Raw genomic sequence first — 25,747 nt, 5'->3', positions numbered from 1 at the left:
ATGTTAAAGTCAAGAACATGGAGCTGAAGTGATAACTTGCTGAACTTAATCACATCAAGAAAGAGTACCGGTTTCCTATCAACAACATAACATTTTATAAACCCAGCTTTAAAACTAAACAAGCTATAAGTTAACTGTTTCTTAAAATTCTGCCTAAAGGTCAAATGTTCCATTTGTTATTTATTGCATAGATTTCTTTTCCAGCATGTGCCGAAAAAGTCAGACTTTCTGAAATTTGAATTTCAGTTCATTTAATTAATTATATCAATTTTTCTTTTAATGTTAAAAATAGATTTGTAGTGTAGCATGTAAGGAGTTACAGCTGCTGTAGAGTGTTTCTGATGTCTGCCCTCAAATTACAAGGTTGATTGAATTCAACTTCACAACTTGCAACCTTAAGTGTTCAAATTCTGATGAAATTGTTAACAATAACAAAAAGCAGAAAGGACAAGAAGCTCTTTGCCAAAGATGGCCTATTATCATAATTCACTAGGCAGTCCAACTGAGTGGCTGTCTACCTAACTTGGGATCATTTCAAAGCTCCCTCTATTTCAATCAGGCTGGAATCAATGCAAACACAAAATGAATGTTGGGACAGTCTTGTGTAGCTAGTCTCCAAACTAGCTTTCTCAAAATTGCAAGCTGTGTGATATAATTACTCTGTAGAATTGACTAAAATAGTTGGAATATACGGTCTAAAAAAAGCAATCATTTAAAATGCTAATTCAAAAAACTTAGATAAAACTGAGCAAGATTAATAACGAGAAGTTAAGCAAGATGTATACATAAAAGAACTGTGACACAAATATGGAAAACTATTGAAGTCAACACATAAACAGGTTCAAAATCCAACAAATATTTCTGAGTATTGCTTGGATAGTGCAACAAGGTAGGAGTGATAAAGTTAATATGGATCAAACAGACAGACTAGTTGAACCTGATGGATTCTTTTTCCTTTCACAGAAAAAAATTGTGATAATTAAAATTTATTTTATTAGCATTTTTAAATTATAAAATTCTATTCATTGCTTGGGAGATATGAAGTGGAAAGGCCTGTCTAGATTTAAATCCCATGATTGGACGTATCTCTGAATATATAAATACCTTAATTCAATGACTTGGGTTAAATGCAAAGCAATGGATAAGCTTCATATCTTTTAGACAAGCACTTGATTAGATCCTATTTAAATCATTCATTTACATAATGGCTTTCACAACCTCAATGTTCCAAAGTGCTTCACAGCCAAGCAAGTACTTTAGACATGTAATTGCTGAAGTAAATGTAGGAAATAGGACAAATTGTGCCAGAACTAACATTCCGTGGAGATATAAATACAACTACTTAGATTTGTGTAGTATCTTTTAACAAAATAAAAAGGCCTCAAGGAATATTATAAATTAAAATTTGAGATTGTGTACATATTCCCATTTACTTAACAATAGATATCAGCATAATTGACCTACAGTTTCTTGCTTTCTGTCTCCCTTGCTTCTTGAACAGTTATCACATTAGCAGTTTTCCAATCTGCAGAAATCCTCCCAGAATTCAGTGCATTCTGCAACATTTTGTCCACTATTTCTGCAGCACCTTCATTAAAACCCTTGGTGACTAGCTTGCCTTTAGTTTTTATTAGTTTGTCAAATACTTTGTCTTTCATGACAAAGACTGCTACAAGATCTTTCCTCCAATTAGAATTTTGCTTATCTGTTATCTTTAGAATGTCTATAGTGTCCTCCACCATGAAGATAAATGCAAGATATTGGTTTAAATTTTCTGCCATTACCCTGTTCCTTGTTTTTAATTCCCAGTTGCATTCTCCAAAGGCTCAACATCTATTTATCATATTTAAACAACTTATTGGAGGTCTATGAATAAATAGCATGTTCTTTGGATAAAGGGGATCTGGTAAATATACAGTACTTAGATCTGCAGAACACATTTGATAATGCCCCACAATAAAGGTCACTGCTGAAAATAAGAACTCAGTGTAAGGGGTAGTTTATTGGCATTGATAGAAGTTTGGCCAGTTAACAGGAAACAGGCAATTTTTTTGTTGCTAACGAGTGCTGCAGCACAACAATCACTGCTGGTTCCTCAATATTTTAAAATATATTTCAAAATAACTTAGATGAGTAAACCAAAGGTATAGTTGCTAAATTAGGTGTCTCAAAGATAGGTAGGGATATAAGTTGTTAAAAAAAAAGGACATAAGGAGGCTGAAATGTGCATCAGTAAGCAAATAGCCACTGACCCGGCAAGCGGACTACATGACAGGAAACTGTGAGGTGATCTATTTCAGAGGAAGAAATAAAAAAAAATATTATATAAATCATGAGAGATCACAGAACTCCTGGATCTCGTGTCTTAGTGCATGAATCACAGATGATTAGTACACAGGTACAAAGAGCATGAAGAAAGTCAAAGAATATTATCACTTACTGCAAAAAGGAACTGAATACAAAACTAAGAAGTTTATGATTCAGGTTTACAGGGCTTTGAGGAGACTGAATCTTGATTACGGAGTGCTGTCTCCTTATTTAAAGGAAGGAACTAAATGCATTGGAAGCACTTCAGAAAACGTTTACCAGACTAATACCCAAAATGGCATATTGACTTATCAGGAAAGGTTAGTTAGCTAGGCTTGTATCCACTACAATTAAGAACACAAGGCCACTTGATTGAAACACAAGTGTCTGAAGGGTTATGACAGGTGTATGGAGAAAAGATAATTCCTCTTCTGAGAGAATTCCAAATTCAGAGTCACTGTTTAAAATTAAGGGTCACCTATTTAAGATCTCTCAGATATTTCCTCACAGATGGTCAGAAGTCTTTAAGACTCACTAATTAAGGCAGAGGTCAATAAGTTCTTGGTAAGCAGCGGTTGGGTTGAAATGCTACTGAGACTTTTTTTTTTTAAATATTTAAAAAATATACTTTGAGAGCAGCAGGAATGTGGAGTTAAATCAGCTGTTATCTTATTCACTAGCTCAGCAGGTCCAAACAGCCAAATAGCCTACCACTGCTCCCAACTTTATGACTGTTACCATTGTTGGAACAATAACAAAATAGGGATACTCAAGATCAGAACGATGTCAATGCAGATAGAGTTGTGGAACCGGAATGCGTTGAAGAAGCAGTAAGCCCACGGTAATTTTTGGAAAAAGGTGAAAACTGAAGTATTGCTTGACCAAGAACCAAAGATAAAGGCTTTAAGGCCCTGAAGCAACTTTGAATGGTGTTCACACTAGGCATAAATAGCCAAGTGAGGAGTTATAAATAATAGGGGAAAACAGGCACAGAAACATGTGGAGAGGGCACTTGTGATTTAGTGATAGTATAATCTACCTCTTAACTAGGAGGCCTGGGTTCAAGTCCCACGTGCTCTAGAAAAGTGCAATAAAATCTTTGATCAGGTTGATTCGAAAATATCTAGAAATGTGTGGAGTATAGTCACTAGCATTTTGCATTAGTTTGTGGAATAGTCTTTCAGTAACATAAGATTCAAACCTGGTAAACCTCTGAATACCATGCATCATTGTTTTCTTACATATTAAGACAATACTATGAGCATTAAAAAGCCCAACGCTAATGATAGTTCTTGATCTTGCTTTCCCTTGAGCAGCCTATCTTCAATCCAAACTCATGCATGTGGTCATAAAGCTACACAAAAATAAATGGACAATAAGGACAGGGTCAATAGGGAAGCAGGACTTTGTGTCGGTAAGGACACGGGCGGTAGAGTTTTGAATGAGCTCAAAGCATAGAGTATGCAGTCAGATGGAATACCAAGACAAGAGTGAATATTTCAGCAGGGGTGAAGTCAGGTGATATTTGGGAGAGGGAAAATTAGACAGCGCTAAGGAGGAAGAAGTACACCAAATTGCAAGTCTGCTGTTCAAGTGTTAGTGTATTAGCAGCTTTGAATCCTCTTAAAGTACATAGGAAATTACACAGATAGAAGTCATCCAGTCTTGCCATAACAATTGGGATGGATGTATTAACAGTAAAATTATCGTACAGAGATATAAACATCTGTCACAATTGTAGTAGTTAAAAGAACAAAACGGAGGCATGTTATGAATCGATAAATGCTGTCTAGCTCATCTGAGATAAATATATACAGTTCCAATTGGTGGTGAATTTTTTTTTGTAAATGACAGCAGTTTTATTAAAAAATTAGAATGCAACACGAACAATTTAAAGTAGCCTTTATTGCATGCAAGAGATGTTGCATATCTTTGGTTCTGCAGAGTTAAATATCAGATACAACTGTTTGCCAAATATCCTAGCAGCTGTAAAATAGTTGTGCAACTGCAACAGCTGCTTTAGTAAATGAGCTGAACTCCCCAAAGACATGTTTTTCTTAAATCCATTTTTCCCCAGGCTCAGATTTAGTAAAAGTAGGCAAGATTGCATATGCTTGACATTGTCCCTGGTAGTGTGGCTTCCGAGGTTTCTTCTAATAGTGAATCCAGTTTTGCAGTGATTTGTGCTATTACAGTTAATGGCAGGCCTCAAAGTCAACCGAATACACATTTTAAAGATGAAATAATTTATCATATAGCTATAAGTCAAAAAAAAACCAAATACAAAAACGTTTATATTCTAAAGGCAAGATCATACCAAACATAAGAATGCGGAACTTTCTACATTAGAAATGGCAACTGGAAACTTGTGAAGAGGTCATACAATGCTTCCATATTTCACCATCTATTCAGGCTTATATATCCTGATTCTTAAATACCCATGAACAAAACGTATCCTTAAACTCTGAAAAACAGTAACTTTAACTAATTAACAGAATCAAGCTCAACACCACAACAAAAGAAGTGTTCACATATACTTGTCATCCAGATGAACCATTGTAATAGTGGCATGTTAGTTATCAGTTAATTAACAAAAAAAAACTTTGAACTACATAAAGCCAAAAAACGCATGTCCGGCACAATATCAAAGTGTTTGTTTCTACAGTACAGTTCACTCTGCAAATAAACAAAAAGAAACACACGTTTTTAACTGTGGAATTCCTGACAATTGAGCATCACATCAATGTGTATGCACATTGCAAAAGGTTATTCCAGGAATACTGCACAACATATACAAAAGTTAAAGATGCAAAATAATTAATCTGTTCCTTATTTGTCTTTACTTTGAGCTGCCAATATGTCTGCAAATTTAGAGAGATGCTCCTGTTCCTGACCAAGTGCATTCAGAAAGATACCCATGGGACTCTTCTTCAATCCAACCTCTTCCATCTTGTTTTCAATCTTGTTCTTCAAGTTACGAAGCCGCAGAGAAGCATGTATAAACATCACTAAAATATGTAAAAGTTTAAATTGAATGCACATCAAGTTTATTTCTGGCTTATGTTAAAAACACTAAGTACATTCAAAAGGTTCACTAAGCAAGTTCTAGATAGGAAATCATAGATTCCTAATTTCTCCTCATTCAAGATCCAGAACAATGACTTCCCACATTGACTAATTGAATCATAGAATCCCTACAACATGGAAACAGGCCATTCGGCCCATCAAGCCCACATTGACCCTTCGAACAGCATCCCACCCAGACCCACTTCCCTACCCTACCCCGCCCTATCCCTGTAACCTTGCATTTCCCGTGGTTATTTCACGTAACCTGCACATCTCCAGACACTGTGCAATTTAGCACGGTCAATCTACCTAACGTGTATATCTTTGGACTGTGGGAGGAAACTGGGGCACCCAGAGGAAACCCACACAGCCAAGGGGACAGAATGGGTGTGGAGTTTGCACAGTCGCCAAGGCTGGAATTGAACCCAAGTGCCTGGCACTGCGAGGCAGCAGTGCTAACTGAACCACAATGCTGCCCCAGGTCAGCAGTCAGAAGCACTAAGCCTGCCTGGTTTAATGTTAGTTTCAACACTCCCACTGGAGCACAAGATCAGCCAAGTCAGTAATAACCAAGAAACAAAGGCATCCTGCTTCACAATGGGCACTGCATCTTCTAATCAGGGATCGTGTTATATTTCTGGCACACAGTTGCCTTTTGCCTGGCTTTAAATCACTTTTAAATTGACAGAGACATTACTTACAAAGCAACGGTAAAGTGATTCCAAACAAGAAAACCATCACTCCCCCGACAATGGAAATGAAAAAGTAGCTCATCAGCAAGATACTCAAGACAAACGTTGTTGGGTACCGACGCTTGAAATGACCAATTGCTGCTTTATTTTCAGAAGCCCACATGGAACCCATGAATATCAGCACCACCACTGCTCCTCCAAGGATGATCTCCAAGGGGCTCAAAAACCTACCAAAACAAAGAAAGTAAAATAACAAAGTCAAAGTTTAAAATTCAAAGTTCAATCTTAGAAAGCTTTCAAATAAAAAAGGCAGGAATGTTCATCTAGAAATCAAGAATATTCCTTATTTGGAACATAGAAACAGTATTATGCTATTTAGCCTAGTAAGTCTGCTCCACCATTCTCAATCATGGCTGATCATCCATCTCAATGCTAGATTGCCATACTATTTCCATATGCCTTGATGTCATAAGTGACAGATTTTCTAGTCAGTCAATCTCTATCTTGAACTTACTTAATGACTGAACTTTCACAGCCCTGAGGTAAAGTGTTCCAATAATTCACCACCCTCTGAATACTTAGACTCACAGTAAATGTATGCTTTTAAAAACCAAACATTACTTTAAATACTGGTCATCACCTATCTACCATTTAATCCTTTAACGTATTTTTATCAAATCCCCCACCACTTGCCGCCTCTTCATACTTTCATGATTGCCTCAAATCTAAGCTAAGACCCCCCCCATTGCCAGTTGAGCTAAAATCTTTCTCAAACAAAGAAAAATCATACTATTCTCAATATTTTCTAAATGTTTCTTTACAAGGAGATTAATTAGCACTAATTGGATGATGCTAAATTTATAATAGTGTGCCCCCAAGTTCCAAGTTCCATACCCATGAAGATGGCCTCAACTGTGATCTTGAGTTCACGTTGTACTACAAAGTGGCCCCATCACACTTCTGTATCTGCAAAAATCTTCCTTAGTGTCCTGACTTGACACCATCACCTTGATAACTTGTTATGGGGTCTCCACCTTAGTTTGTACAGTTTTGGATTACTTATTACTTTGGATAGACCCTCAGCATGTAACTATTGTACTTAACATGTTATTCCACTCATTTGGTTCATCTCTAGCACCACACGAAAAAATTAAATGAGGCAGAGATAATTATTTTTAGTCAGATTATAGGTCATCCGTTTAATTGTTATTCAGCTGTTGACACTTTACTCACACTGGCTGACATTTGTAACCACCTGCAGAGACTTATTATTCAACTTACACCTTTTGTATGATCTTTTGATCTCTATGCCTTCTCTCTCACTTTACCTGACAAAAAAGGGCTACGCTCCAAAAGCCTGTGATTGCAAATAAACCTATTGGGCTATAAGCTGGTGTCACGTGACTTCTGACATAGTAAAGTAAGAAAGCCCATTGTTGGCTTTGGTTACAAATATCATCTGATATTTGCAGCAGGGGTTATAAACATCAAGAGCAGCAAAAAAAAAGTGTAGTGGAGAGAGATGGTAGGAACTGCGGATGCTGGAGAATCCAAGACAACAAGGTGCAGAGCTGGATGAACACAGCAGGCCAAGCAGCATCATAGGAGCAGAAAGGCTGACGTTTCAGGCCTAGACCCTTCATCAGAAATGGGGGAGGGGAGGGGAAGGGGGTTCTGAAATAAATAGGGAGAGAGGGGGAGGCGGATAGAAGAGGGATAGAGAAGATAGGTGGAGAGGAAACAGACAGATCGAAGAGGCGGGGATGGAGCCAGTGAAGGTGGGGAGTTAGGGAGGGGATAGGTCAGTCCAGGGAGGACGGACAGGTCAAGGGGGCCGGATGAGGTTAGTAGGTAGGAGATGGGGGTGCGGCTTGAGGTGGGAGGAGGGCATAGGTGGGAGGAAGAACAGGGTTAGAGAGGCGGGGACGAGCTGGGCTGGTTTTGGGATGCGGTAGGGGGAGGGGAGATTTTGAAGCTTGTGAAATCCACATTGATACCATTGGGCTGCAGGGTTCCCAAGCGGAATACGAGTTGCTGTTCCTGCAACCTTCAGGTGGCATCGTTGTGGCACTGCAGGAGGCCCAGGATGGACATGTCATCTGAGGAATGGGAGGGGGAGTTGAAATGGTTCACGACTGGGAGGTGCAGTTGTTTATTGCGAACCGAGCGTAGGTGTTCTGCAAAGCGGTCCCCGAGCCTCCGCTTGGTTTCCCCGATGTAGAGGGGGCCACAACGGGTACAGCGGATGCAGTATACCACATTAGCAGATGTGCAGGTGAACAGCTGCTTGATGTGGAAAGTCTTCTTGGGGCCTGGGATGAGGGTGAGGGAGGATGTACGGGGGCAGGTGTAGCACTTCCTACGGTTGCAGGGAAAAGTGCCGGGTGTGGTGGGGCTGGAGGGGAGTGTGGAGCGGACAAGGGAGTCACAGAGAGAGTGGTCCCTCCGGAAAGCAGATAAAAAGGGTGGGGAGGGAAAGATGTCTTTGGTGGTGGGGTCGGATTGCAGATGGCGGAAGTGTCGGAGGATGATGCGTTGGATCCGGAGGTTGGTGGGGTGGTACACGAAGGCGAGGGGGATTCTTTTTTGGTTGTTATTGCGGGGACGGGGTGTGAGGGATGAGTTGCGGGAAATGTGGGAGACATGGTCGAGGGCGTTCTCGACCACCGGGGACGGGGGTGGGTGGGTGGGGAGTTGTGGTCCTTGAAAAACAAGGACATCTGAGATGTACGGGAGTGGAATGCCTCATCCTGGGAGCAGATGCGGCGGAGGCGAAGGAATTGGGAATAGGGGATGGCATTTTTGCAGGAAGGTGGGTGGGAGGAGGTGTATTCTAGGTAGCTGTGGGAGTCAGTGGGCTTGAAACGGATATCGGTTTCTAGGTGGTTGCCCCAGATGGAGACAGAGGTCCAGGAAGGAGGGAGAGGTATTAGAGATGGTCCAGGTGAACTTAAGGTTGGGGTGGAAGGTGTTGGTGAAGTGGATGAACTGTTCGAGCTCCTCGTGGGAGCACGAGGCGGCGCCAATACGGTCAATGTAACGGAGGAAGAGGTGGGGTTTAGGGCCAGTGTAGGTACGGAAGAGGGATTGTTCCACGTAACCTACAAAGAGGCAGGCATAGCTTGGGCCCATGCGGGTACCCATGGCCACCCCCTTTGTCTGTAGGAAGTGGGAGGAATTGAAAGAGAAGTTTTTCAGGGTGAGGACGAGTTCGGCTAAGCGGATGAAGGTGTCAGTGGAGGGGGACTGGTTGGGCCTGTGGGACAGGAAGAAGCGGAGGGCCTTTAGGCCATCTGTATGGGGAATGCAGGTGTATAGGGACTGGATGTCCATGGTAAAGATGAGGTGTTGGGGACCGGGGAATTGGAAGTTCTGGAGGAGGTGGAGGGCGTGGGTGGTGTCACAGACGTAGGTAGGGAGTTCCTGGACCAAGGGGGAGAAAATGGAGTCCAGATAGTTGGAGATAAGTTCGGTGGGGCAGGAGCAGGTGGAGACAATGGGTCGACCAGGGCATTCAGGTTTGTGGATTTTGGGAAGGAGATAGAAGCGGGCGGTGCGGGGTTGGGGAACGATGAGGTTGGAGGCCATGGGTGGGAGGTCAGCTGAGGTGATGAGGTTGTGGATGGTTTGGGAGATGATGGTTTGGTGCTCGGGGGTGGGGTCATGATCAAGGGGGTGGTAGGTGGTGGTGTCGGTTTGTTTTTCAGTGGCCCAACCACAATCATTTAAACAAACCAAAAAAGGAACACATTACACTTTAAATGATATTGTGCAAAATTGTTAACGTAACAGGAAAATATCCTATTACCTTATAACACCATGCAGGTAATAACATTCTCTTGATTGCCTCATTAATATGTTCTGCATATTGCACCACATACATGGAGACACAATTCACATTTGGATGAAGATTCAACACCACTACATTTACAATTCATATAAACTTCATAACATCCAAAAGAGTTTCTCCTGGCTGGTTGCATGATATTATTGAATAAACTATTTCATACAACATTGCAATATTATTTCATAGTAATTTCACAGGGTAGAAAGATTAAATGACTCTAGCAAATTGGAATGACTGCACCACACAAGTCTCCACCATCAGGAAGGGACTTTGGAACTCTTGGTGCCCCCATGCATTACAACTCATAACAGTCAAAAGGTCAAAGACTGAATGGCTCACAATGGTATCCTTTTTCTTGATCAGCAAGTCTGAAGACTCTGCTGATTACTGCTTCACACTACAATACATGTTTTCAACATCCACAATGCATGATAGTTCAGTACTTTAAAACAAGCTTAGAAAACAAAAGGTTAAAATCAGATAATAGGAGAGTAGGCAATAGTAAATGGATAAGACTTGAGAATCACGTGCAGTGTAAAACATGCCAATGATTCACTTAGAGTATAATTAGGCAGATTAATTGAATCAGAATCCCTCAGTGTGTGGGCAGGCCATTCAGCCTATCAAGCCCACAGCGGCCCTCCAAAGAGCATCCCATCCAGAAGTCCCCACCCCACCCTATTCTTGTAACCCTGCATTTCCCCTGACTAATCCACCTAGCCTGCACATCTCTGTACTTTGGGAGGAAACTAGAGTACCTGGAGGAAAGCCACACAGACACAGGGAGAGGTGTGCAAATTCCTCACAGACAGACAGTTGCCTGAAGGTGGAACTGAACCCAGGTCCCTGGTGCTGCAAGGCAGCAGTGCTAACTACTGAGCCACCGTGCCACCCCTAATTCTGGTTTAGGTAATACAGTCAAAAGGGTAATTGGAGTTGAAATACAAACTGATCAACCATGATCTTATTGAATGATGGAATAAACGCAAGAGGTTGAATGAATGGGTTACTTCTGTTCTTAGTCACACGTCCCAATACAATCATGTCTTGACAATTCAACCAGTAAAATTTTTTTTTTTTTTTTTTTTAAGAAAAAGTGCTCTCTTGGTCTCAATCCTTTTGAGTGAAAACTATTCATCTACAGTACTCTGTCCAGACCCTTCATGATTTTTAAAAACTTGGATCAAACCTCCACCTAAAAAAAAAAGGCGAGTCCTAACTTAAATCCATCTTCATAACTAGATGTTCACAATTTTTGAAGTCATTTGGGGGCATCTTTCCTCTCCAATGCCTTTACATCCCTCCTGAAAGTGTGATTCCAATAGGATGGGAGATAAGTCAACTTTACTTTGCACCACTCCCAGCTTTAGTCTCTTACATTTATTCTGAGGAGTCCCAAAATTCTCAAGCCTCTAGTACATCAACAGGTCATAATTAGAAATCTGCCTCGTTTTGGGCATGACGTATATTTAAACTATTTTAAGCTGCTTTAAACCCGAGGAATTTTAAGAATTTTTAAAAACAATTCTTGGAATGTGGGTGTTGCTGGCTGAGCCAGCATTTATTGCCCAGCTCCATTCATAGAATTACAGAATCCCTACTGTGCAAAAGCAGGCCATTCAGCGCATCAAGTCCGTACTGATACTTCCAAAGATCATTCCTAACCCCCTCCTTTATCCTGGTAACCTGCATATCTCATAGCTAATCCAACTAGCCTGCATGTCTCTGGACACAATGGGCAATTAAGCATGGCCAATCCACCTAACTTGCACAGCTCTGCACTATGGGAGCAAACCGAAGCACCTGAAGGAAACCCACGCAGACATGGGAAGAACCTGCAAACTCCACACAACAGTTGCCCAAGGGTAGAATCAAATCCAGGTCCCTGGCACTGTGAGGCAGCAGTGCTATTGTCCGACTAGGTGGTGGTGAGCTGCCTTCTCGAGCCACAGCAGTCCATTTGGTTTAATTACCCCCAAAATGCTACTGAGAGATTTGAAGGATTTTGACCCAGTGACACTGAAGGAATGGCAATATTTCCAAGTCAGTGGCTTGGAGGGAATGCCACCACTTGCAAGTTTCCCATGTAGCTGCAGCCCTTGTCTTTCTAGATGGAAGTGGTCATGGGCTTGATGTCTAATGAACCTTGGTGAGCTTTTGCAGTACACCCTGTAGATGCAACACGCCGCTACTAAGCTAGTGGTGGATGAATGGCACAATTTCCAATATCCAATCAGGCAGGCTGCTTTGTCCTGAACTGTATCAAGATTTCACACTCCTGACCTGTAGATGGCTTACAAGATTTGGGGAGTCAGATGGAATGTTACACACTACAGGATTGTTAGCCTCTGACCTGCTCTTATCGCTATAGTATTTGTATGTCTGGTCTAGTACAATTTCTGGTCAATCATAATCACCAGGATTCGTGATAGTGGGGGAATTCAGTGATTGCAATGCCACTGAATGTCAAGAGGCAGTGGTCCGTTTCTCTTTTTGAAGATGCTCATTGCTGGCATTTGTGCGACAAATGTTATTTGCCAGCTGCTCCCCGCATTCCACCCTCACCTCCAACCCAATTCCCATCAGCTATGGTTTGCTGGAGCTCTACAATGCCACACTTGAACAAAAGAGGTGACAGTGATCATTTGACCATGTTTGACAAAGTGGTTGGCAGCCAAGTGGCGCTGGCAGAACCCAAATCAAAACAAAAAAAAAGTGTTAAACAGGTTATTACTAGGCAGGTGTTGCTTGGTAGCACTGATGACACCTTCCATCACTTTACAGATGGAGGGGGAAAGAGATTGATGGGGCACAAATTGGTTGGTTTGGAGTTGTTATCTGCATACACATGACATGTCTGGTTAATTTCCCACATTGTTCAGTAGATGCCCCTGATGCTGCTGTACTAGCACAGCTTGGTTATGGGTGCAAAATGTTCTGCAGTACAACTGAAAGAATCTATTAGCTCCCCTAAACTTTACAGTATCCATTTCCTCTAGCCACCACTTATATTGCATGGAGTGAATCTGATTGGCTAAAGTCTGGCATTGAGACACTCTGGGGACCTCTGGAGGAGACCAGAATAGTTCACCTATTTGGAACTTCTGAAGACAGTTGCAAAATGCTTTAGCCTGGTCTTCTGCACAAATGACTCGCTATTCATCGACAAAGAAGATCTGTGCAGACACCTCCAGTGAGTTGCGATATTGTCCACCACCATGCACAACTGGATGTGGCAGGACTACAAAGCTTGGATCTGATCGGTTGGTGGTGGTGGAATCACCGAACCCTCTCCATCACTTGCTGTGTATGCTATTTGGCACAAAAGTAGTCCGGTCTTGTAGCTTCACCAGGTTGACACCTCAATTTTGGGCATGACTGTTGTTGCTCCTTGCGCACCTCCCTACACTCGTTATTGAGCCAGGGTTAAAGCCCTTTTCTTAATGGCAATTGTAAGGTAGAGTATATGCTATGTCACGAGATTGTATTGAAACTCAATTCTACTGCTGCTGATGGCCAGTCCCAAGTTGCTAGATCTGTTTAAAAGCCTATCCTATTGAGCAGTTGTAGTGCCATACAACACAATGAAGTGTACCCTTCAGATTGATAGGATGAAATCAAATAGGTTTTCCTTTTGTAGGTTCCTTCACCACCTACCACAGACACAGTTTGGTGGTTATTGTCTTTAGGACGTGACCAGTTCGATGAGTAGTGCTGCTGCCATTGAGCCACTCTTGGTAATGGACATTGAAGTTCCCCACCCCGGAATATTCTACACCCTTGTCACTCTCCGTGTTTCCTTCAAGTGCTGTTCAACATGGAGGAACATGGATTCATCATCCAAGGACAGGGCACAAAATTTCCTTGTCCATGTTTGATCCAATGCCATGAGACATCAAGGGGTCTGGTGTCACTGACTTTGTTGGGTTTGTCCTGGTATCATGGGACATATCCAGGGATGGAGACAGTGTTTGTCTGGAATGTTGTTTGTAAGGTTTGATGCTGTGAGAATGATGGCGTCAAGCTGTTGTTTGATAAGTCTATGGGACAGCTGTCCCAATTACATCATTAGTGGCCAGATGTTACAATAAAGATCTTTCTCGGATTGATAGGGCTGAGATTGTTGTTGTTCCTGGTGCCTTGATTGATGCCAGGCGGTCCACCTGGTTTCATGCCTTGATGGGGAGGCAATGGCCTAGTGGTATTATCACTGGACTGTTAATCTAGAGACCCAGATAATGTTTGGGGATCCGGGTTCGAATCCCACCATGGCAGATGGTGGAATTTGAATTCAATAAATATGTGAAACAGTCTAATGATGACCGTGAATCCATCGTCAATTGTCGGAAAAACCCATTTGGTTTCACTAATGTCCTTTAGGGAAGGAAACTGCCATCCTTACCTGATCTGGCCTACATGTGACTGCAGACCCACAGCGATGTGGTTGACTCTTAACTGCCCTCTGGGTAATTAGGGATGGGCAATAAGTGTTGCCTAGCCAGCAATGCCCTCATCCCATGAATGAATAAAGAAAAAACAAAATTTTGTTTTAAGTGGCTTGATACAATTAAGTACCTTCAGTGGGCATTTGAAAGTCAATGTCAGAAATGTTTATCCCTCATTAGCCTTAAATATGAGAGAGATCTTGAGTTTAAACAGCATCCCCCAATTCTGGTCTTTCCTACATCCTTTCAGCATCCACCACAAAGTGCCCTAAGGATTTTCATAAAGTCCTCCTCTCATTCTTATAAACTCTAGTGGATATGGACCAAAACTTCCCTCATAACCTCCTCATCCTACCAATTCATCTTTGGTCACTACTGAAGAACTATGCTTTGGTCAAAGCAAGGAGTGAGAACAAAATATTTTTTAGTGAAAAGGAAAGATAGAACAGAGCAAGAAAATACCTTTTGTAACACATCACACACCAAAACGCGAAATGTAACATCACATCCACTACTTAGACGAGAAGTTGTAACTACTTCTGGGTTACTTTGTCCAGTCAAATACACAAAAGGACTGCGGGGAGGAGAGGAGAGGGTTAAGCAATAGTTCTCATGTAGACGTTGATGGCACTCAACTACACCCAAGCTCCCAGCCTCTTCACCGCCCACGCTGACAAACTGCTTGAGCAGTGTTAGATGTGTACGACCTTCCCCAGCTAAGCATTAAATAAGAAGGTTTGTCACTGGAGCTCCAATGTAAATCTGTATGCAGGTCACTGACTCTATCCCCAACACAAATCTCAAGCAGCAAAAGTTAGTTGTACAAAAATTCCATCATCATGGGCCATTCTGGAAAAAAAAATTACTACAATAATAGGAAATGTGGGTGGGGTGTAGAAAGAGAAACCACCACAGTAAGAGAGAAAACAAAAAAAGTTCTGCGCTTATTGCAACCATCAAAAATTAGAATCAGTCATGTTTTCACATTACCAAGGAAGCATACGGAAATTAAAAAAAAAAAGATTGGTGACTATCAACTCATTAAGGCTTCTTAGACAGTACCTTCCAGACCCACAACCTTTATCAACCTGGAGGAAAAAAAGGGTAGCAGATGCATGGGAGCAACACCACACACAAGTTCCTCTCCAAGCCACTCACCTATCCTGATTTGGAAATATAAATTGCTGTTTATCCACCGTCACTGAATTAACATCTGGAACTCCCTTCCTAACAGTACTGTGATTATCCCTGCACTTCAAGGACTGCAGGGTCCAAGAAAATAGCTCACGACTGCCTAAAAAAAACAAGAACGGGCAATACACGCTGGCCTAGCCATAGTTTTTTTTAAAAAAAAAATACAGTAAGCCAAACCTTTGGCTGCAACCCATGGGTCAGACTCAAAATTGCAGCCAACAACCTCTCCGTTTTCCCCAGTATCAATTTACACACAAATATCCTCAAAATTCAGAACTACTTTTAAAAAAGACAAACAAACACACACGCAAGTATATTTAAGAACTTACAATCAGGGAAGGATTTTACTTTGACTAAAATGAAAAAAAAAAACCAACAGCAAATAGAGCAGATTTTACTGAGAAAGTTTGTAAAAATTCAAATTGCAAAACCTGATTATAGTTATTTCCTGCTACATCTGATAATTTTCCCAAAATGGAAACAGAACATTTTACCCCCCTAAATCTCCTTTGAACAATTGTGGTTGGACATGCCCACCTGAGTTTCAAATTGGAGTTTTGCTGGCAGAAGATTTAATGGTGTGTCATAAAAGATCAAGAAAACGTAGGCATATAACAGTTATATGCAAAACACCTACAACAATCATTTACGCCACATGATAGAGAGCTCTGGGAACAAATGCAGAGAAACCCCCAGTGCACAAATTATGGGATTCAAGTGCAGCACTTTTTTTTAAAAAACAAGTGAGTTAATACTTAACTGAGTGAGTTGGCTTTTCTTTCCTCCAGTAATGGAGTAGTCTAATTTTTATGATTTTTAAAATCACCGAGTTATTTTCAATTTCTGAAGATATCCTGGTAAACTAAAAAAAAGTTCTCAAACACCATGTATCCAAGGAGCTATTGTAGGGACAGCAAACATGAACTAATCTATTGAAATGTTAACTCCACTCCCATTGGTGGAAAATTATCTATTGGTGGTTATCTAGATACTGGCACTTGTCATTCCACGGCGTTGAATTCATCATCTATCTCTGGCAATCAAATCCAATGGAAACAATGAGTGCCAGTGTGTCTGGTCTGTTGCAGTCTTGCAATTATCCTTATTATTCATGACATATGTTTAGAAAAGACAGCTCCAAGTTTCCAGAACATAACACTGCATTAGATAACATGTTAACTATCCATTTTTGACTAGCTTATGAACCTTTACATAAAAAAAACACAAGTTATTTGCATAGAAAAGCAGATAAAATTTTGAAGACCATATCATCTGCACAGGAAGTACAAATTTTTGCAGGAAACAGCATGAAGGGTGTGAAGGATGCGCATTGATAGTTAAAAAATGCATTGATCCAGATAGCTTCTGGATAATTCATGGAATATACCAATGTCAAGTAATAAGCAGCATTCACAGAGTGAAGTTTCATAATCTTCCTTAAGCAGCAGCATCAACTATCAACCTCTGGATTAGAATAGAAACTCATCTTGAATACTAATGCTCAGAAGATAGTAACTTCTTCAGAATTGACCGAGTTAAACCAGGTGGAGACGGCCACACCGTGAAGATTGTATCTTTAAGTATTTTTGAATGAAGTAGTAAAGGACTGCTTTAAAACCAAGGATTTCCAAATGGATTGCTTACTTTTGAAAACCAAGTTTATGAAACTTATTGTATGTTGTGTTACACTGCTGTTTTATTTAAACAGTGGGGGAGACTATCTGTAGGTGGGTCAGCACCAGGGAGTGTGTACAAAACGAGATTCAGCCAGTGACAGTTAGCCGATTGGTTTTTGGCATTAATGACCAGTCATGGATACCAAAGGCAACATCTATTTAACTGGCTCCTGGGTAACTGAACAGCTTATGGGCATGAATGATATTGGCAGAAGCCTTCACATCCACTTCCTCCACCACCAAAGCTCAGTAGTAAATTGTACATGCTGCTACAAAACACCCTGCAGAAAATTTGCCAAAAATCCCGAGACAGCAACTTCCAAACCCACAACCATTATCACACAGAAGGACAAGGGCAGCAGATACATGGGAACATCTACAAATTCCCCTCCAAGCCACTCAACATCCTGATTTGGAAATATACTGTCGGTCCTTCATTGTCACCGGGTAAAAAAAAATCCTGGAATTCCTTCCTTAACAGCATTGGGATCAATGTACAGCACACAGAAACTCCACAAATATCCCCATCCTCAAGGATGGGGGAGCCCAGCACTTCAGTGCAAAGAAAAGGCTGAAGAATTTGCAATTATCTTCAGAAGTGCCAAGTAGATGATCCATCTTGATACTGAAGGCACTGGATACTGAACAATTATGGGCGAGATAACATCCCAGCAACAGTACTGCAGATATGTGCTCCAGAATATGCTGTACCCACGTCAGACTGTTCCAAGTACAATTACAACATTGTCGGGTACATACCAATGTGGGAAATTGAGAGGTATGGCCTGTACACATGAAAGTAGGATAAATCCAACCCAGGCAATTACTGCTCCATTAGTTTAATCTCAATTATCAATAAAGTGATGGAAGGTATCAACAGTGCTATCAATAGCGTTTGCTTAGCAACACCTTATTCACACACAATCAATTTGTGTGCCACGACGACCACTTAGCTTCTGACTTCATTACAACCCTGGTTCAAACATGGACAAAAGAGCAAGATTCCAGAGGGGAGGTGAGAAAGTGACAGCCTTTGACATCAAGACCACATTTAACTGAGTGTGGCATCAAAGAGGCCTAGCAAAACTGGAGTCAATGGGAATCCTGGGAAATCTCCCTGTTGGTTGGAGTCATGCCTGGCAAAAAAGAAGATGCTTCTGGTTGTTGGAGGTCAGTCATTTCAGTTCCAGAGCATCTCTGCAGGAATTCTTCAGGGTAGTTAAATCAACTTGTGTAAGACATGCTCTAAAACACCTCTGGGGCAGGTGGGACTTGAGCCTGGGTCTTTTAGTTCAGGGGTAGGGGACACTACCAGTGCACCTCAAGAGCCATCCAGTTCCTCATGGTAGTGCCCTCGGTTCAACCATCTTCAGCTGTTTCATCAATGGCCTACCAAGCATTATAAAAAGGTCACAGGAAGGATGTTCGCTGCTGATTACACAACGTTCAGCCCGATTCACAACTCATATTGAAGCAGTCTATGTCCAAAAGCAGCAAGACCTGGAGTATATCAAGGCTTGTTGTGGCAAGTGGCAAGTGGCAAGTGGCAAGTAACAATCACACCTTAAATGCCAGGCAGTGACCATCTTCAACAAGACAGCATCCAACTACCACCCTGGACATACTATTGCCTAATCCCAACTATTGACATTCTGAAGGTTACCATTGACCAGACTCTGTACTGGACAAAGCATATAAACACTGCGGCTATAAGAGCAGGTTAAAAGCTAGGAAGTGAGTAATGGCCTCCTCACTCCCCAAAAGGCTGTCCATTGTGCCTAGTAGATAAGTCATGAGTGTGATAGAATACTCCCCACTTGCTTAGATGACTGCAGCTCCAACAACACCTAGGACAAAGCAGCTCATTTGATTGGCACTACATCTACAAATATTCACTTCCTCTACCACCATTTAAACAGGCACTGCAGAAATTCGCCAAGTCTTCTTAGACAGCTAGTCATGCTCCCAAATCCAATGCAGGTCTCCTCCAAACTGCTCTAATCTGTAGATTTTCTAAAACTAAAATAGAGAAAAAAAAACAGATCATTGATCGTTCTGAACTGAAATGGCCTTCAATGTTCATCCTACCTAATGTAATCATCCACTGTATAACACCTTAGTCCTTTAACACTCCAGGGTGTTGCTGTCACTCATTTGGCCACATATAGGATTAGGTCACTGTTCTTGAAGGGCCGTCTATCAGACCTAAAAGTCTATAATAAAATCATATCTCTCACCATACTATTGGATGTCATGCCCAGCCATGCAAGCATTTATGTCCAGCCTGACCATAAGTCAAGTAATATTTTGGCTTCTCAGCTAACTGAGTATTGGCAAGTGTTAGAGTCAGAGTCACAGTCAGAGTCAGAGTCAGAGTCATGCAGCATAGAAGCAGGTCATTTGGCCCACCACATCTATACCAAACTATGCTAATCTCATTTACTTGTACTTGATCCATAGTCTACTATGCCCTGGCATCTTAAGTGCTCTTCCACTTGCTTCTACGCAAGTACCTGCCTCCACCACCCCCTCAGACAGAATATTTCATATTTTTACCCCACCCTCTGGGTTTTCCTCAGATCCCCACTAAACCATTTGCTTCTAACCTTACAGACAGCCAGAACTGCAGATGCTGGAGTCAGAGACAACACAGTATGGAGCTGGAGAAGCAGAGCAGGCCAGGCAGCAGAGCAGCAGGCAAGGTGACGTTCTGAAGAAGGGTCCCGACCTGAAAGGTCAACTTTCCTGTTCCTCTGATGCTGCCTGGCCTGCTGTGCTTCTCCAGCTCCATACTGTGTCGTCACTACTTTTAACCTTAAACTTGCGCACTCAGATCTTAGACACATCTGACACTAGGAAGCGATTCTCACAATATATTCTTCCTTTATTTCTCAGTTTTACATACCTCAAATCAGATCCCACCTCAGCCTCCTCTGCTCCAAGGAAAACAGACCGAGTCAGTCCAGTCTCTCCTCATTACTCAGGCTTTCCATCCCAGGCAACATCCTGGTGAATCTCCTCTGCATGCTCTCCAGAACGATCACATCCTTCCAATATTGTTGTACCAGAACTGCACAAAGTCTATGGCCTAACCAATGTTTTATAAGGTTGTAATAAGACTTCCTTGCTCCGATGTTCTCACCCTGGCTAATGAAGGTAAGTGTCCATTATGCCTTCTGCACCATCTTGTCTACCTGTGCTGACACTTTCAGGGATCTATGGATTTGTACACCAAGATCCCTTTGTTCATCAGTACTATCCAGGGACCTACCATTTATTGTATATATCCTTCCTTTATTAGGTCCCCCAAACTGTGTCACCTCACACTTAGCAGGATTAAGTTACACCTACCATTACTCTGCCCAATTTACCAGCTGATCAACATTAGACTGTAGCCTCAGTCAATCCTCCTCACTACCAACAACACTGTCAATTTGTGTCACCTGCAAACTTACTAAATTATACCTTCTACAGTTACATCTAAGTCATTAAATGTACCTAACAAACAGCAAGGGTCCCAGCACTAATCCCTGTATTACACTGCTGGTCACAGACTTCCTGACACAAAACAACCCTCAACATCACCCTTTGCCTCCTATCTGGAAGCCAAATTTTGGATCCAGTTTGCCAACTTGCCTTAGATTCTATGGGCTTTCAATGTGGAAACTTGTCAAAGACCTTACTGAAGTCCATGCAAACCACATCAACTGCACTACCCTTATGAATAACCTTATCACCTTTCCAAAAAAGCTCAATTAAAGTCAGTCAGATAGACTTTCACTCTAACAAATCCATGTTGACTATACTCAATCAATTCCTGCCTTTCAAAGTATTGTTTAATCATGTCCCTCAATGTTTCCAATAATTTCACTACCACTGACATTGGATTAACTGTCTGTAATTAAAATGTTAAAATTTGTTCTGTAGCTACTCTAGCCTTTTATATTGCAGAAATCATTAAGCAAGAGCGTTTTAAATATTAATAGTAAAATACATCTATTTTATCTCAAAGCAAACAGAATCAATGCATAGTATTATTTTAGCAGATTCCAATAAATGTCTGTGGCCCTTCAGTGGGATTGTTTGACTGGATAGAACTGAATCAAAAAAGGTAAAGTTTCAATACTTGACAGTGTGCTGAATTAACTATTCTCGGTATTTTTGTGACAACAATAAGGAGGTACAATTGGTTCAATGAGCCTTAGTTTAACAACTGAAAGCAGCAAGGTTAACAATCCCAATTGCTAACTTGCAATTCCTGCTTCATAAATCAACATGACCATTAAGTAGGAATGCTGTAATATTCCATTTAATATTTTTTTTTTTAAAAAATCAACCCTTCTTGCCAAGGAAAGACATGATAGTTTCCTCAAGGATGTTTCACTGAAGCACGGCCAGTGCCTTCACAAGGGGAATATAAAACAGAACTTTTAATCAAAAATGTTTTGGAACTCTACTTATCCCTTAAGAAATGGTTTGATTTGCCATAAATGCCCTGGATCTAGAAAACCAATAAAACATCAAGCAGAGCATGCTATAAACAGCAAAACCTGAAGTAATCTCTGGTTATGCAGTGGTTTGGTTCAAAATTAACAAACCAGGCCATGTCAGTTACTTGTGATGACATTTTTGTTTAAAGCATTTATGGGATTTAGGCTCAGCCAGTGATGCCCATCTATTGCCTATTCCTTATGACCCTTGAACGGAGAGGTTTGCTAGGCAATTTCAGAGGGCAGTGAGAGTCAACCACTTTGCTGTGGGTTCGGAGTCACATTTAAAATCGACAAGTAATGATGGAAAATTAGATTCCCTAAAAAAAAGGCATTAATGATCTAGATGGGTTTTTATGACAATCAATATGATCACCATTAGACTTCAGGTTTCAAAAGATAGTGAATTTAAGCTTCACTGCCTGTGATGGTTGCATTTGAACCTATGCCCACAGATCATTAAGGACTCTGGATTACTAGTCTCGTGACATTACCACCACCTCTCCTGATTACATAAAGTTATCTTTCAAGTGGCCACTGAATCATTTCAAGGAAGAATGCTTTCAAATTCTTGCAATGACACCTAGTAAGATACAGTCAGCTAATACATTTTATATATTAGTATAAATTAAACTCTCATGCATCACTATAAAGCACTCTAAAAGACAAAAGCCTAATGCTAACATGGTGTAGAACTTGTTTTTATATAGTAGCTTTAGCATCCTAAAAACAAAAACACAGGAAAATAATTTTAAAAAAACACGTCAGCAAGCCATGAAGAAGTTAGGTCCAACAACCAATACACACCCTGAACCTTCTTACGGAGGGGAAATAAATACAAAGACTATTACTAGAGAAGAAGTAGAAGGGCGACTAATGGGGCTAACGTCCAGTATCCCAATGGGATACACCCTAGGATATTAAAAGAAGTACCTACCGAGATAGCGGATGCACGTATAGTAACCCTCCCAAGAATCCTTAGATTCTGGAAAAGTCCCAGCAGGTTGGAAAACTGACCTTGTCAACATCAACATTTTGTTTAAAAAAAAGGAAAAAAAAATTAAAAATAGGTGACTGTAGAACAGTTAGGTTAATGTGTTATTGGGAAAGTGTTAAAAGCTATTGTAAAGGATAAAATAGCAGAGCATTTAGAAATACATATGATAAGGCACAGTCAACATGGCTTCATGAAAGGAGAAATTATGCCTGACAAAGTTATAGAGTCAGAGTTCTACAGCCCATAAACAGACCCTTTGGTCCAACTTGTCCATGCCAACCAGATATCCTAAATTAATCTCATCCCATTTGCCAGCATTTGGACCATATCCATTTAAACCCTTCCTACTTGTATACCCATCCAGATGCCTTTTAAATGTTGTAATTGCACCTGCCTCCTCCACTTCGTCTGGCAGCTCATTCCATACATGTACCATCCTCTGCGTGAAAATGTTGCCCCTTAGGTCCCTTTTAAATCTTATCCCTCTCACCTTCACTCTATGCCCTCTAGCTTTGGACTCCCCTACCCTGGGGGGAAAAGGGCCTTGACCACTCACCCTACCCATGCCCCTCATGATTGTATAAATTTCTATAACAGGTCACCACCAACCTCCGACACGCCAGGGAAAACAGCCCCAGCCTATTCCTAAAGCTTAAACCCTCCAACCCTGGCAACATCCTTGTAAATCTTTTCTGAACCCTTTCAAATTTAACTATCTTTCATATATCAGAGAGATCAGAATTGAATGGCTGAAGAATGAAGGGTTTTGAACTATTCTTTGTTTGTACATACTGTACTGCCTCACTTACCGTGGTCATGTGCATTCCGTTTGTGCCTTTGCAGACAGTCTGTGGCAGCCATTAATTGAATGCATTATTCCAAAAAAGTGTCTAGGCCACATTGAAACATTCAAGATTTTTAGGGCACTTAACAGCTTAGATGTGGAGGGTTTTTGCATCTTCTGGGAGGATCTAGGACCAGGGGGCATAATCTGAAAATAAAGAGTCAATCTTTTAAAATAGATGAGGCTGTTCTCTCTCAGAGGGAGTAAATTTTGGAATTCTTTACCGAAGAGGGCTGTAGAGTTTCGGTCATTAAGCATATTCAAGGTTTAGATAGACATTTAAACTGTAAGGGAAGCAAGCATTACGGAGGAAGGGAAGCAAGCATTATGGAGGAAAGGCAGTAAAGCAAAGTCGACAGTCATCAGATCAATCACTGATCACATTAACTGGCATTTGCTCCTGCATCTTAGACTCTCTCACGTAAGTGCACTCTAGTGGTTCTCAAACTGGTCAAGGAGGTTGCTATTTATAAGTTTCTCAAGAGGATAGCAAGATAAAGATATAGGGAGGGTATTCTGTAGTTTGGGGCCTAGGCAATTGAAGGCACAACCACCAATGCTGCAATGATTAAAGTCAGGGATGTTCAAAGGCCAGGGTTAGAGAAGGGTGAGTAGATAGATAGCTTGGAAAGGAGCCAGAGGATATCAGAGAGATTTGGTACAGCAAGACCATGGGGAAATTTAAAAACCAAGGATGTGCACTGCTTTTAAAAAAAACACCAATACCATGCTTGATCAGAAGCCAATGTAGATCAGCAAGCACAGGGATAAATAATGGAGCAGAATTTCATGGTTCAGTTTTTAACAATTGCTTGATTAAGGAATTGACTGAAAGGTATCAAATCATAAATTATTTTAACACCAATAGGCTAAGCTGTGATGATTTTTAAAATAAACAGAAGTAATAGGCAAAAACGTTCTTACAATTCATTTCCACGTACTCATGCTAAAATTAAAATTGTTACATAATAGATTGGAGGAGATAGGATTAAATCCTAGTTTATCAGTACTTGCATTAAGACAGTGTTCCATATATTGTACCGCACAGGAAATCAGCAAACATTACAAATGTTACACTTCTTTCCTACTGATATGCTCGGTCAAAGCATATTGTCCGTATCCCACGCATGTATAAATTGACTAAGTTTCCAGGACTTAGCAACCTGTCCGAAGATAGGTGACCTGAATTTAAGATTCTCACACAATCAGTTCACTTTTGGTCGCTGAACTCTAGCCATTCGTTTACTGGCAAACAGAAACCAAACATTCCTCAGAGGCACCTGCTGTATAAACTTAAATGACTCGGCAGAACATGAAATTGCCCCTGCTTAACAGCCCCTTGCATCTTGCTATTAAAACTTGATGATGCAAGCATTATAAAATTATGGGGTCGTTTAAGCTATTACAACATTTACACAAATGCAACTAACTTAAGCAAATGAATGTGCGTTAATGTACGCCAACCCATTACTCAGCCGCTCCAAAACCCGTCACCCACTACAAGTTTGAAACAATGAGAAGACTACAGGCCCAGGTAGAAACGAGCTCCTTTACCCGATCAGTACAAAGATGCAGACAGCCATGACCAAGTAGTTACTCTGGTAATACAGCAGATTGCTGATCACTCGATTGTTCCATTTTGCTAAATCTCGAAAATCCGGCTGGGCGAAACGGGCAGAACCCAAAATGAAATCATCCCAAGGTCTTAAGGGAGCGAATTGTACTTCCATGGTAGTCAGCTACCGCACTGAATGCTCAATAGCAGCGGCGCTTAAAGAGGCGTCACTGACTCCACCCGAGCCGCGCAGGAGAATAAACTGCAGCCTCATTCGGACATATATAGATGATTCAAAACACCAGAGGGAGTCATCCGCCGGTTACAGTCCGGAGAGTTTGTGAAGGTTTCAAACATTGTGATCCGCACATTGCAGCTTTATTCAGCTGAACCCCCCCACTCCCCGCAAACATTTCCAAGGCCACGATCAATATGAAGTAAAATCATTAAACGGATGAAAATTATAAATCTATTTTTTTATTAGAACTATACATGTGTACTCCAGTGGGTCTGAAACTGGAGTCTATACTCCTGAAGGTCTTACATTTTACAGGAGTCCACAATACAACATAAAAATCCATGCGAGCGAAGTTAGCCTGAGAGATGCACCAAGAGTGCTCCAGACAAGACTGTG

General features: G+C 41.1%; 1 protein-coding gene across 1 annotated transcript; it reads right to left on the bottom strand.

Moving 5' to 3' along the window:
• Window positions 1-3,890: 3,890 nt before the first annotated feature.
• Window positions 3,891-25,380, bottom strand: LOC109911037 (PRA1 family protein 3). Its single transcript, XM_048606254.1, has 3 exons — window positions 25,113-25,380; window positions 6,075-6,292; window positions 3,891-5,315 (listed from the first exon to the last, which is right to left on the bottom strand). The coding sequence occupies exons 1-3, from the start codon at window positions 25,286-25,288 to the stop codon at window positions 5,137-5,139; spliced, it is 573 nt and encodes a 190-aa protein (XP_048462211.1). The 5' UTR covers window positions 25,289-25,380; the 3' UTR covers window positions 3,891-5,136.
• Window positions 25,381-25,747: the final 367 nt, after the last annotated feature.

The sequence above is a fragment of the Rhincodon typus genome, chromosome 16 (genome assembly GCF_021869965.1).
Source record: "Rhincodon typus isolate 14 chromosome 16, sRhiTyp1.1, whole genome shotgun sequence".
Taxonomy (NCBI): domain Eukaryota; kingdom Metazoa; phylum Chordata; class Chondrichthyes; order Orectolobiformes; family Rhincodontidae; genus Rhincodon; species Rhincodon typus.
Note: the sequence above shows the minus strand (reverse complement) of the source record. Positions and strands in the feature narration are given on the sequence as shown.

Bases quoted from the DNA above. Each gene is read 5' to 3' on its own strand.
- LOC109911037 (XM_048606254.1), bottom strand. From the start codon at position 25,288: ATGGAAGTACAATTCGCTCCCTTAAGACCTTGGGATGATTTCATTTTG. The intron at 6,293-25,112 runs GTAAAGGAGCTC...TTGTTTTGGTAG, and splicing joins TGCATCTTTGTACTGATCGG to GTTTTTGAGCCCCTTGGAGA. The intron at 5,316-6,074 runs GTAAGTAATGTC...TACATATTTTAG, and splicing joins AATCACTTTACCGTTGCTTT to TGATGTTTATACATGCTTCT.